This window comes from Oculina patagonica, chromosome 1 (genome assembly GCF_052425735.1).
Source record: "Oculina patagonica isolate OP01 chromosome 1, crgOcupat, whole genome shotgun sequence".
NCBI classification, from domain to species: Eukaryota; Metazoa; Cnidaria; class Anthozoa; order Scleractinia; family Oculinidae; genus Oculina; species Oculina patagonica.
The window spans coordinates 7,801,612-7,815,000 of NC_135758.1; the positions used below are offsets into that span (position 1 = coordinate 7,801,612).

The 13,389-nt window shown below is 37.8% G+C and overlaps 1 protein-coding gene across 1 annotated transcript in view; it reads right to left on the minus strand.

The window, feature by feature from the left end:
* Window positions 1–264: 264 nt before the first annotated feature.
* The window catches only part of LOC144655236 (fasciclin-2-like), a 43,206-nt gene continuing 30,081 nt past the window's right edge, over window positions 265–13,389 (minus strand). The window contains exons 5-10 of the mRNA XM_078515462.1: window positions 12,188–12,403; window positions 7,700–7,861; window positions 5,091–5,402; window positions 4,333–4,482; window positions 2,411–2,587; window positions 265–1,467 (exon numbers count right to left, since the gene is read on the minus strand). Of these exons, the coding sequence (XP_078371588.1) occupies window positions 1,379–1,467; window positions 2,411–2,587; window positions 4,333–4,482; window positions 5,091–5,402; window positions 7,700–7,861; window positions 12,188–12,403 (1,106 nt within the window). The 3' untranslated portion in view covers window positions 265–1,378. The remainder of the gene's footprint in view (window positions 1,468–2,410; window positions 2,588–4,332; window positions 4,483–5,090; window positions 5,403–7,699; window positions 7,862–12,187; window positions 12,404–13,389) is intronic.

Below are 13,389 nucleotides of genomic sequence, written 5' to 3' on the forward strand. Positions count from 1 at the left end.
CATTATTTATACCATGCCATAGAAAATACAGCCAATCAGCATACAGGAAAGCCGTTGTATATTCGACGGTATTCAACTCAACCTTCCCATCGTGCGCTGCGATTGTTTTCTCCGGACGAAATTTAGTATTAAAGCGTATTTTATATGGCATGGTATAAAATAGTTACGCAACACTTTCTCGTGGTATACCACTCGAAAGCGTTGCGTAACTAGTATGTATACATCCGCAATTTACTCAAAACATAATAATACAGCTTCAGCTAGTTCCGCTTTAAATTTTTAATGCAAGTTTTGTACATGTACTATGAATGAGCATTTTATTATAATTATCAGCCATAAAGGCCTGGGAACAAGTTGCCAAATAAGAAACCATCGATCTCATTCAACACATACATCTGCAATTTACTCAAAATATAATTAGTACTTTTTTAATGGAATATACATGTACTATGAATCAGCATTTTACAATAATTATCAGCCATGAAAACATAAACAGATTCAAGTGACTTTGTCACTCGTTGAGTTTGCTGTTAGATTGTTGACACCCTCTTGACATATTTCGGTTGGTTTTTCAAATTTCTGTCCCAATCACAGCCATGAAATGACATCACGTGCAGTATTTCGGCTTGCAATTGCGACTGCAATATTCTCGCTTCTTTCCGCAAGCATTTTTAAATTAATTTTTATTAACTATTGAAAAAAAAAAGATACAAAATACATACATGAGTAGAAAAAATTACATTTTGAACAATATTATACATATATCCTAGAAAGAAAAAAGACATGTAATGGTTGTTGAAATTATCATTTTTTTAATCCTTAAACTAAAATCCAGTAAACTAAGTATACATGCTGGTAAGGGGGGAAGTGAACAAAAAGAAAAATCGTTAAGCTACCTACATATTTTCTCTATTTGGCATTGATGCCGTGTTCCTTATTGTTAGATTTCATAACTAATGATTCATTCTGATAAACGTAAGTAAGCTTACTATTAAATAACCTCAGCTGAAGAAAGGACGAATTATTTTATAGTGGTATTCACATATATATATATTGTTTAGCAATGATTAAAAGATGATTGAGTAACAGAAAATTTTCGTTTCTTTGCCAAATTCTAAAGAGCTTATCCTTGTCGGTCAGTTCACCTGAGCTAATATTTATTTATTTATTGCATCAAGAAATGAAATCCATTCAGAATCTCTCTGTAAAATATGTCCGAAAAAAAAGTAAAAAAATTAACTACCTAAACTTTTCTTCAATCGGTCACCGCCACTCAACTTAAGATTATTATTAATATTCTTTTTTGAGAGCTGGGAAACCAAATAACGCATCGTTTTTTTTTTCTTAGCCTTTGTTTTGTACTTTTCCACTTGCCATTTTATAAAACCACAGATGACAGCACGAAGAAAGCCAATATGACAAACACCCCACGAGATGTCAAAGCCATCGCACCGTCTTTCGGGTTTTCTAGCAGTAAAAAGGAAGAAAAAAAGTCAATCCTGATGTATACTCTTTTAAGTGATATATAACGAGTTTCTTTTTTTAATATGTAACAAGAGCTAGAGAGTATTTTATCACGTTTCCAAACACCGAAAACAGAGTTGAAAATACGATACGCAACGAAGTATTTTTGGCGAACTTCGAGGTGTCGGAAATGTGATGAAAGACTTTCTCAAGTGTTGGATAAAATCGCAAAAATAATCCATGCTATAAACTAAGATCAGATTTCCCAGCGAAGAGTGAGGCCCTGGTAGGGGGAGTGGGGAGTTACGCTATCCCTTATCCCGATATTTTTGAGGGCAGTTTTTCTTTATTCCTAAAATTACCAAAGCTGTTATCTCTATTATTTTGGTTTTCATTATCCCCAAAATTGAGTTGTCATACCTTATCCCTATAATTATTTAAAAATTTATCCCTTATCCATGAAATAATTTTGTGAGTTATCCCTTGTTACTAAACACCCTAACAGGGCCTCTAGAGGGTGTTATTACGCCCCCTTTTGAACGGGTTTTTTCCTCAGGATGTAAATGTAGCTTGTTGTCTTGGATTGGGGTTTTGCATTACAAATGGAAATTTGATAGAGGCATTTCTTCATATTGGCCCTTCATCCACTCTTCCGGAATAAATTGGAATTTAGAAAAGTGGTATTTTGTACAGGAAGGAAAACCGGAAAACCCGGAGTATAACCCTCGGGGCAACAAACTCAATCAACATATGGCGTCGCGGTGCGGGAAAAGAATTTGGGTCACATAGGAAGGAAGTGAGCGCTCTCACCACTGCGCCATCCCTGCTCCCAGGGTTAGTTGGTACTACGATCACTTATTTGTCGTGAACCCGGGCCTTTTTACAATTTTATGTTTCTCTCAAACAATAACTTATTAACCCAACCTTGATCAGTACTAATATCTACCTTTAACAGTGAGTACAAACCGCTGACACCGATTCTCGTCGACGCTCACAGAGCAGTTTGATGGCAGGCAGCAGTAGTAACTTCCGGTGTCAGTCGTGACCAGGTCACTGACAGCCAAGTAATAAGGGTCATATACTCCCTTGCGTGTGATATTGTATCGCTTATCTGTTGAAGAACCTGCAGTAGAACCAAAGAGTACATTCAAGGTATCATTATAATTTATTGCATCAAGAAATGAAATCCAGCCAGAATCTCTCTATAAAATATGTCCAAAAAAAAACACGAGGGAAGAAAAGTGACAGTAAAAAAAACTAAAAAACCAGTGGCCCTTTTGCTGGTTTTAAGTGCTTTTTAAGTGCTGTCTGTCTGACTGACTGACTGACTGACTGATTGACTGACTGACTGACTGACTGACTGACTGATTGACTGACTGACTGATTGACTGACTGACTGATTGACTGACTGACTGATTGACTGACTGACCGACCGACCGACCGACCGACCGACCGACCGACCGACCGACTGACCGACTGACCGACTGACCGACTGACCGACTGACTGACTGACTGATTGATTGATTGTTTGATTGATTGAAGGATGGCTGAATGGCTGAATGGCTGGCTGGATTGCTGGACGGGCGGATGAACGGAATGATGGAGGGAGGTGGGGATGATCGATCGATCCATCGATCAATTAATCCTTTATTAAAGTTTGTATTCACGAGGCAAAGTTACTTCTACTGCTTATGCACACACTATTGTATTTGTCATTTCTTACTTTTTCATTTTGCTTTTTAGGCATTTAGTTTACCATGCACTGCTGAATTAGCCTGAATTTCAGACATCCCTCTGTGCTCGCCTACTCGCCAGAAGGGACGTCTGAACGGTCTGAACACATCTGGGCCTAATGCCGCCCGGTGACGTCACTACCCAAAAACCGGGTAGTGATTTTGATTGGTTGATTTGAAAATTATTTGCATAATTATGTCAAATTATGACTGAATTTTAACGCGCCAGGATTGTAATTTGGAAACAGCTGGAAACGTTTGCAAAGACTTCGAAAGAGTTCACCTTCCCAGAAATGAATTTACCATTCATTTACTTGAGTTTATTACTTTTTTAAGTTTACGTACGGAGGTAGAATAGTAATGGCAACCGGTAGGTTTTAAGCTGGCGGCATTCGTCGCTTCGACATGCAGTGTTTTGCCAAATTTATACGTGTCTTGTTTCGTCAATAAAGCCGCTCAACGCTTATGTCCTGCAGCCTCAACGAGCCAGTAAATTCTGAACTCAGTGTCCACGGTAAAGTAGGATATTTTTGTATTGAATTTCGCTTCTTGGTGCCTCTGTAACCGTCTAAATTGATTCATTAAGTACTTACGAGTGTGTTGTATTTGTCCGCTGCGTAAAATATTATATTTTGATCGCTAGATAAAGCAACATTATCACTGAAATCAGTTCAGATTAAATCGGTTCCGTAAAGAATATAGCCTGCAGTCGAATAAAATCTCATCAATTTGTCTCAAGTTTTTAACAGCTTACTACTAAAACAATTTTATACCCTGTAATCCTTTATTGAAGCGACCTTTCTTTCACAAATTCATGGCCTCAACAAAAACTTTTCCGCATGAATTAAACCAGTGTAGTGACGTCACCGGACGGCATTAGGCCCAGATGTGTTAAGACGTCCCTTCTGGCGAGTAGGCGAGCACAGAGGGATGTCTGAAATTCAGGCTACTGCTGATTAAGAAGACATGATATTAAAAAAAGACACGATACTATTTTACCAAAAGCGTTGATTACGAATGACAAAAATTTTAATCGTTCGCATTTTTGCTTTTCGCACAAGGATTCTTGAATTCTATAACTAAACGAAAAACAAAACTGAAGAAATATATTCCAGCTTAGTCACTCCAAACTAACCAATGCAGGATGTAACCACTTCATCGCTGTCGTTTTTAAATTTCCATTCCACGTTCAGTGGGAATCCTTTTGCGCCACACTCCAGTTTAACGCTTTCTTCTGTTGTCTTTATGATTTTTTTTTCGTCTTTATGTTCAAACCACGGTGCAACTAAAATAAAAAAAAACAAATAAGAATTATCGCCACATCAAACGCACTTGGCAGATTGTGCGCATAGATCCATAGGACCCGCAATTTACTAACGGAAATGCATATGTTTTTGAGTTCTTCAACTTTATATAATAGGCACAACTGAATACTACGGTCAGACTGCTATGTACCAAGCCTTTAATCAAAAGCAAGTTGATAATAGTTGTAACATAAGTTCTAATATAATACAAATTGATCGTAATCGATATCTCGTGACATGCGTATACTATACTATATTTATATTAACAAATAAAGAAGCCTTGACTGTGCTCTGTTCTGTTGTAAAGTACGCAAGAAGCGGCGATAGCACGAAAGAAGTGTAAGGGAAAACGAACCGTTAGGCGAGTGTTTCTCCCTAAAAGCCACTTCAAAGAAACAAGGAGTTTCGAGTATTTAAATTTTCCCGCTTTCGAAAAGGATTTTGTAGGGTTTTAGCGCTCGTTGGAAGCTGAAACTTTGGTGAATATACAAATATAAACTTTTTTTATTCTTTCAATTGGCGTAAAGAAAAAGGTGGCCATTTTGAAGTGAACTTCTCTTTTAATATGAAAAATATACATTGAACTTACTATGAATCACAGTGTCATCTGACACATCGTAATCTTTGTAATTTCTTAACAGCACTTCCAGCAGACAGGTGTAATTTCCTCCATCTCTTAAGCTGACAGCTTTAATTTTTAGCGGACCAAGCATGTCCTTGGGGTCTTGTGGGTCAGGATTTCGCACACTTTCCAACAACTTGCCATCTTTAAACCATGAAATCCTCTTTAGTGGGGTGGAAGCTTTATTTCCTCTTTTAGTCAAGTTACAGATGAGAGTGACATTAGCATTATTTTGCAAGACACTGATATCAGGGACAACAACTTTGGGAATTTCATCTCCTAAAAAAATCAGCAAGAAAAATGTCACTAAACGAAAAATATCAAAATTGCAGTCAGGAGTTGACATTAATGCTCTTTATAAATTCTGACGCCGTCTTATTTGAGCATAAACAACGCTCATAATCTACATGTTGTACTCAAGATGTTTCGATCAAGAATCTTCGGTCTTCTTCGGTTGTTAACATGGCAGAAAAAGCAAAGGCTTTTTTAACGGTTTCACATTTGTACGCGCGCGCGAGTGACTAATACAAGTACACGCGAACGCTGCGCGAGACTATGAGCATTACATAACGGATGTCCATGTGTTCATTTCCTGCATTCTGGTCTCTCTGCGAATGCCACGCTTCTAGGAAAAGTCTCTTGTGGAAATCGCCTGACTTGTCCACCACCGCTGCATGATTGAAATCCATATCATGGCCAAACTTGCGCGATCTTAGAGTTTGTGTCGCAAACACGGACTGCTCTTTGATGTTCTTAGACATCCCTCATGTATATAAGTCACTTACATAATTATCATAGTGAAGAAATTATTCAACATGACACGAGCGTGGGACAAAGAAAAAATCTGATTCCCTAACGGGAATTGAGCCCAATGCCTCCCAGATACCGGTTGGGCACTCTAACCAACTGAGATACGAGAGACTCTTTTTGAGCTGGGCCATTTACTAGGTTGATATATGGCATAATCACCTGCAGAACTATTAGTCTGCCAAGTTTCATTTGTCTCTGCAGAAAAATGACTGAGAAAACTCAATCTTTGTACTTGCAATAAAATTGGGTTGAGTAGATGACGTCATCAATTCTCTAATTTGCATATTTTACGAATTTTTAAAGCTTAAATATCTCTGGAACTAAAAAAGATATTTGAAAAAGGAAAACACCATTTTGAATCTTTCGTTAAATACTCTATGAAACACTTAAAATTTCAAGGGGTGAAAATTTGATCATAGTAGCACTTTAAAAAAAGCCATCGCTTTTTCTGCCATGTTAACAACGGAAGAAGACTGAAGATTCTTGGTCGAAACGTCTTGAGTAGATTATGAGTGTTGTTTACGCTCAAATAAGCCAGGGTCAGAATTTATAAAATGTCACTAACTTGAACACAACTGCTCAAACTCATTTATTATTCATCAAGTTAAAACAAAGAAAATCACATCCGTGAAGGAGGTTTGAAAACCCAGTCTGGAATTAGCATAGATGTTTTATATTTTTATTTCTCTGTTTACTCCGTAGTTTTTGTTTTGATCGAGAAGATAATATCAAACAATCGAGACAGTGTTTCGTTAGCTATTTTCAGCAGAGTATTTTAGACAAACTTTGAGGTGTTAGGAAATCAGATCAAACTTTCTCTCGCGTCTTTGGTATTATATTTATCTGATCAATGAAAAGAAAATGGAGAAATAAAATCATAAAAACCCTATTGCTAATTAAGATCAGTTTTCCAAACCACAGTTGCGGTTATGGTTTTCTTTGTTTCGACTGGATAAATTGATTACCGGTAATCAGTTTGAAAAAGAACATTCATAACTGCAGAAATGCAAGTTATAAATAAACTACATTTCATGTACATGTTTAGAGCACAGGTCAATTTAATTTGTTTATAGCATACACATACAATGTACATAAATACTGTAGTTACTTTGAAATGGTCAGGTTTAAGAAGTTTTCCTCCGTCTGGAAATACATGTACATGTACATTTAAAGTTGACAGAAAATCAGACTGTTCCTAAATATCCACAGAATGTGTACAATTGACATTGCTATCCTGAGAAACTACCGTTGCACATCTACGGCTATAATCGTGGGTAACTTAAACAAAGGTACCAGTAAAATACATGAATTCTTAAATAATCTTTTTGTTAATATTGAGCGAAGGAAAAGAAAATGGGGAGAGAAAAGTTCTCAGGTGTTCTGCATGTTACATCATTGTACGCATTTTCGGCCCCAGAGCTGGCCATCTCATCTTAGCCGGCAAAGCCTGTGCAAGACTCAGAAACAAGTGTTTCTGGAGACACATGGATTGATTGTTTTGATTGGCTGGATGTTAACAAAAGGAACAGCCAATCAAATGAACTGTTTTAAGATCCCTTTGTTATCCAAGAGTTTAAAATAATTGATTTGTTTGGCTAGATTTGAAACTCTCTTTGTTAAAATCTATTCAATCAAATCATGTGTCCCAAGAGCCACTTGTTTCTTGCGCACATGCTATGGCGGCTAAGAGGGACAAGCGGCTCTGGGAACGAGAATTTTCACAATAATTACTGACAAAATATGCACAAGTGCAGTGCAAGACTTACTTTTGATGACGCTAACACTAAAGCCATGCCTTGCTCTCTCGTTAACATCACCAACAGCATATGCATGGCACTCATAACTTCCCAGTGCTCCATACAAGCTGTCGTCTTCCACTGATGTCACATTTTTTATCTTCATGGTGGCAAATAGCTTGGTTTTTCCATCTGGGAGTTACAAGTAAGTGTTAGATGTCTCAAGCAGTTGTACTGTATCAAATAATAAAATAAATTCAGGGATGGAAATTAGCGCTCGCCCACTCGCCCAGGCGAAATCACGGATTACTTGCCCTGTTTGGCGAGTACGATTTTCAATATATTCAAAATAAATGGAACTTTTACTTTCCACTTTAAAATAATCTACATTGTACACTGACCATACCGTATTTACTCGAATAAGCGCCGCCTCCGAATAAACGCCGCCCTCGAATAAGCGCCGCATTTGGGACAAAAATGTTAATAAGCTCCGCCCCCGAATAAGCGCCGCAGTCCCGATGCGGCGCTTATTTGAAGAATTTCGTTAAACTTGAAACGGCAATACAAAGCAACATAAAAACAAGCTTGAACATTTCTTTGCATCATGAGTGATTGTTTTACCGCTCGCTCATTAGTTTTTCTATTCAACATTCTTACAATACGTAGTTCTGTAAATGTTGTGAAGGCCGCAAACTTTACCAAGACAGCTAGCACCACTTCTGTCTCAGCAAGAAACAAATCCTGACAATCAAAAGACGCTCTTTTCAAAAACTGTAAAAGATAAGATTCTTTGTGGCGTCCAATTTTTAAATAAGCGCCGCCCTCAAATAAGCGCCGCCCTCGAATAAGCGCCGCACTTAAGGTGCGAAAAGAGTTAATACGGTAAGCTGAAAGCTTACCAACATTTTGAAATCTCCATTAAAGCTATAGGCTTGCAAAATACAGGTATTTGGGAATGGAAGTGTGCACTCGTTTTTATTGCGGAGTAAGGTCTATTCCCGGGGGGGCTACTCAAAAAAGTTTTATACGGGGAGGCTCCGCCCCAAGTTCTAACCCCTTACCCTTTTATATACCATTTTTCACAGAAATTGTACCCCTTTTGTATACCTTTAACTGAAAAAAGGTACCCCTTTCATATACCTAAGAGACAAGGCGTGGACTTGAAACAGGACGTTTTCTTGTCATTTTTATGTAGCGCTTAATAAATTAAAATAATACAGCCATAAATTGCGTCCGTTCGAAATATTTTAATTAAAGGCCCTTTTAAATAGCCAAATGACAGATTTCCATACCCTTTCGTATACTTAACCCCGTGAAATCCCTACCCTTATATATACCTGAAGCCTGAAAAAGGTATCCCTTTCGGGCGGAGCCTCCCCGTATAGGCCATTATAGGGAGTACCCCCCCCCCCCGGGGGTCTATTTTTAGGACTTTTCATTGAGAAATAGGCTTAGATTGCAGTCTGTATCATGATCGACCACTATGGTGGCACAGTGAGTATCAAACGTGCATAAAAATTTAAGTTGTTCATTTGTGGAGGGAGGGGGGCTAAATTTTCCTTTTTTAATGGAAGAGACTGGGCGAGTGAAAACTGATCTGGGCAAGTACAATTTAAAGGTCACTCGCCCAGATGGCGAGTGCTTCGAAATTTTAGTTTCCAACCCGGACATTGGGACTCCTGACATACATGTAGAGGCGACAAATGTGGAGGAGGGTCACAAATAAATGCAATTTTGGTTCATTCTTCATGTACCTTATTACATGAAATTTTCGCGACACGTTAATTTCGCGAATTTCGCGATTCCAAAAAAATCGCGAAATTAAAGTGACGCGAACAATAAGTGTCACAAACATAACATGACGCGAAAATTAAGTGACTCACATTTTATCAATTACCAAGAAATAATAACTTTATTACCACTATGAATGTTGTCGTCCGTCCGAATTGACTCGATGATGAAGTCGTTTTATGTAATTAAAGGCATGTTAAATAATATTACCAAGGAAATGTAAATTGTATCTTACTCAAAAACGCGAAATTAAAGTGATTCAAAATACAAAATTTTCGCAAAATCACGAAATTTAAGTGTCGCGAAATATGCACACCTCAAAATCGCGAAATTAACGTGTCGCGAAAATTTCATGTAATAAGGTACATGAAGAATAAACCAAAATTATGACAAATAATGACAATACAGAACTTTGTGCATAATATTATTTTCTAAAATAATTACAAAGACATGAGGTGCTCACCATTTTGTCAGAAAGAACCAGACCAAGAGAGATGGAACCTACTATTTATATTTCAGTTTTTTTTCGTGTTGTTTTCTGTTAATAGGACAACCTTTGGAGATTGTCCACTAGTTCCAACTGGAACTTCCAGAAAATTAACCTACCGTAAATTAATGATTCGATTTAGCACCCGGGGCGCTTATTTAATTTTGGCACCTCAAGGGGGGCACTTATTTGAGACAGGGCGCTTATTCAGGACAGGGCGCTTAACAACCAAATGTTCAAAGCAAAACTTTAATAAATATTAAAATAACTAACAATAACTGAAACTGTAACGTAACAAATTGTTGACAGTTAGGTTACTTTTTAAAAGGATTGTTCATTTTAGCAGTAAATATGTACATGAACGGTACAGCGAATGTTCCTGAGTTTATCTATTCAACGTTGATGACTTTAGTTGGGGCAGTTATCCATGATGGGCCGGTGCTTATGAGAATAGGGGCGCTTAGAAGAATGGGGCGTTTATTAGAATGGGGGCGCTTATTGGAATAGGGGCACTTATTAACAAAAATGCATTCAAAGGGGGGCGCTTATTTGAAAGGGGGCGCTTATTGGAAGGAGGGCGCTAAATCGAATCATTACGGTAGTAACCATTTGCATTCCAAACATACATCTTGCTGCCTCGTACCCAGGCGCCGCGAGAGCTTTTGGCGAAGCACGCAAACGGTCAAGGGAAGGCGTGAAAAAGCAGGCAAAGGGTCAAGGGAAGGCGTGATTCCTTGCGATTCCGTATAATTCCGTATAAAGCGTAGCGCCTGGGTATGAGGCAGTACATCTTGTAAATTTCGGTTTTTGTGGCTATGTAATCACCCAATTATATGGGTTTTGTTGCGACAAGTTTTCAGTTTTACTCTTTGAGTGGAAGATGTACTGTCAATGGCTCGAGACTAACGTTAGCCAACTAGCCACAGGCTAGTAGAAATGCAGTTTTGGCTGTAGGTTCTAAGGTTTCGCAAGCCAAAATGGCAAGTTGAAATTTCAGGAATGATTGAAAGAAAACCAAAGAGAGAGAGCAGAACTCACAAGTACACTGTCCTCACGTATACAATTATCAACCACTGTGGACAAGCTAAAATTACCAAAAAATCACCCCTAAAGATAATGATAACAGAGCCATGCAGTGAAGATGGCAAAGTGCCTTAGCCTGAATTTCAGACATCCCTCTGTGCTCGCCTGCTTGCCAGAAGGAACGTCTGAACACATTCGGGCCTAATGCCGTCCGGTGACGTCACTACGCTTTGGTGTTAATTCATGCGGAAAAGTTTCTGTCGAGGCCATGAAATTGTGAAAGAAAAATCGCTTAAATAAAGGATTACAGGGTATAAAATTGTTTTAATAGTAAACTATTAAAAACTTTGAGACAAATGAATGATATTTTAATCGACTGCAGGCTATATTCTTTTACGGAAGCGATTTAATCTAAACTGATTTGCTTTATCTAGCGATCTAGCGATCAAAATATAATATGTTACGCAACGGACAAATACAACACACTCGTGAGTACTTTAATAAATAAATCAATTTCGACGGTTTCAGAGGCATCAAGAAACGGAATTCAATACAAAAATATCCTACTTGACCGTGGGCACTGAGTTCTGAAATCACTGGCTCATCGAGGCTGCAGGACATAAGCGTTGAGCGGCTTTGTTGACAAAACAAGATTACATATAAATTTGGCAAAACGGCACTGCACTGCATGTCGAAGCGACGAATGCCGCCAAATTAAAACCTACCGATTTCCATTACTATTCTTCATCCGTAGGTAAACTAATAAAGTAATAAACTCAAGGTAAATGACTAATCAATTCATTTCTGGGAAGGTGAACTCTTTCGAACTCTTTCCAAACGTTTTCAAATTACAATCCTCGCGCGGTAAAATTCAGTCATAATTTCACATAATTATGCAAATAATTTTTAAATCAACCAATCAAAATCACTACCCGGTTTTCGGGTAGTGACGTCACCGGACGGCATTAGGCCCGAATGTGTTCAGACGTTCCTTCTGGCAAGCAGGCGAGCACAGAGGGATGTCTGAAATTCAGGCTAAAAGTGCCTCTGCCTAAACCTAACTTAGCTTGAGAATTCTGGCTAGTAGAAAATTGGTTTTGGCTAGTAAAATCAAAGATGTCACTAGCCAATTGGCTAGCTAGAAAAAAGTTAGTCTCGAGCCCTGCATTGCGGCGTACATGTACAATAAACTAAATAAGTTAATATTATGTGCTCACCTTGTATTTCGGTTCGGCTTTCAAAGTGCAAGTTGGGATTTATAGTTGAGTTGAGTGTTTTGTAGTTATTAAACTCATCTCTTCTCTCAAACAGGATTTTCTCTGGAGTTTTGATTCCATTTCTATCAAAAGCAACACAAGTTACCTCTGCGGAAGTGAACTCAAGTGGATAGATGTTTTCTGGAAAGGGCTCCACAATTCCAAAAATGGACTTCACTGAAAGAAGAAGAAGAAGAAGAAGAAAATGCGCTCATTACATGTTCAGTTAAATCACCATAACTTTAACCTTCAAGGGAAATTGAAAAAGGTTCAAGTTATCAGGAGTTGAGATTAAATTACCATAAACAAGGAAAAAAGGTGTTTACTGTTTTTCTATTCATACAGTGTACATTTTTATAAAATTTAGTTACAGTATAGAGAAGTCAAGTGAAAATGACACAAGACATTTCAAAATTACTGTATAAATCAGTACTTTGCACACTGCACTTCAAGGGACAGAAGAGATTTATTGACATTTTGAAGGAGTGTAGTTAAATGAACCCTAAATCAGCGATACCTGAACTGAAGTGATTACGTTTTCTGTAATAAAAAAAGGACAAAGATTGCTTATGGCTGCTTCAAAATAAATTCAATATTTTAAACTACAGAACACTTGTCATGCATTAACAGAAATGATTCAGGTTATCGCGGGTAAAATTATATAGAAAATGACCTGAAGGGAAAAGCAATTTTACGTGATCTGTTCGTTTGGCAATTTGATTTTAAAAAATCAAATTGCCGTAGTGTTCGTTTAAGTGTTTTAGTGTTTAAATCCAAATACACGACAAGAAGAGCTAATGGAATATTTCAATGGGCATGCGCATCCGTGATGAGTTGCAAAAACCAGAATTCGAGTAATCGGGGTAAATTTGATCCAAAATTTGATCAAGGGAAACGAAATTTAGTTCGAATTAGCGGGGTTGTTCGAGTTATCCGAGTTCGAGTTTTCGGGGGTGTACAGTATTTGCTAAATTAAGTTTTGGTCTCTTTATACGCTTCACTAGCTCCACTATCTTCTGTTTATAAGCTACGTACAAAACCCCTGCAAAACAACTTTTTGAGCAGCTTGAAATTTCCAAACAAAGACGGAATACTTTCAAGATGTTTTAATATCAATGAATAAGGTTTTTCGTCAAAAATAGCTATCGAAAATCTGTGAAAGT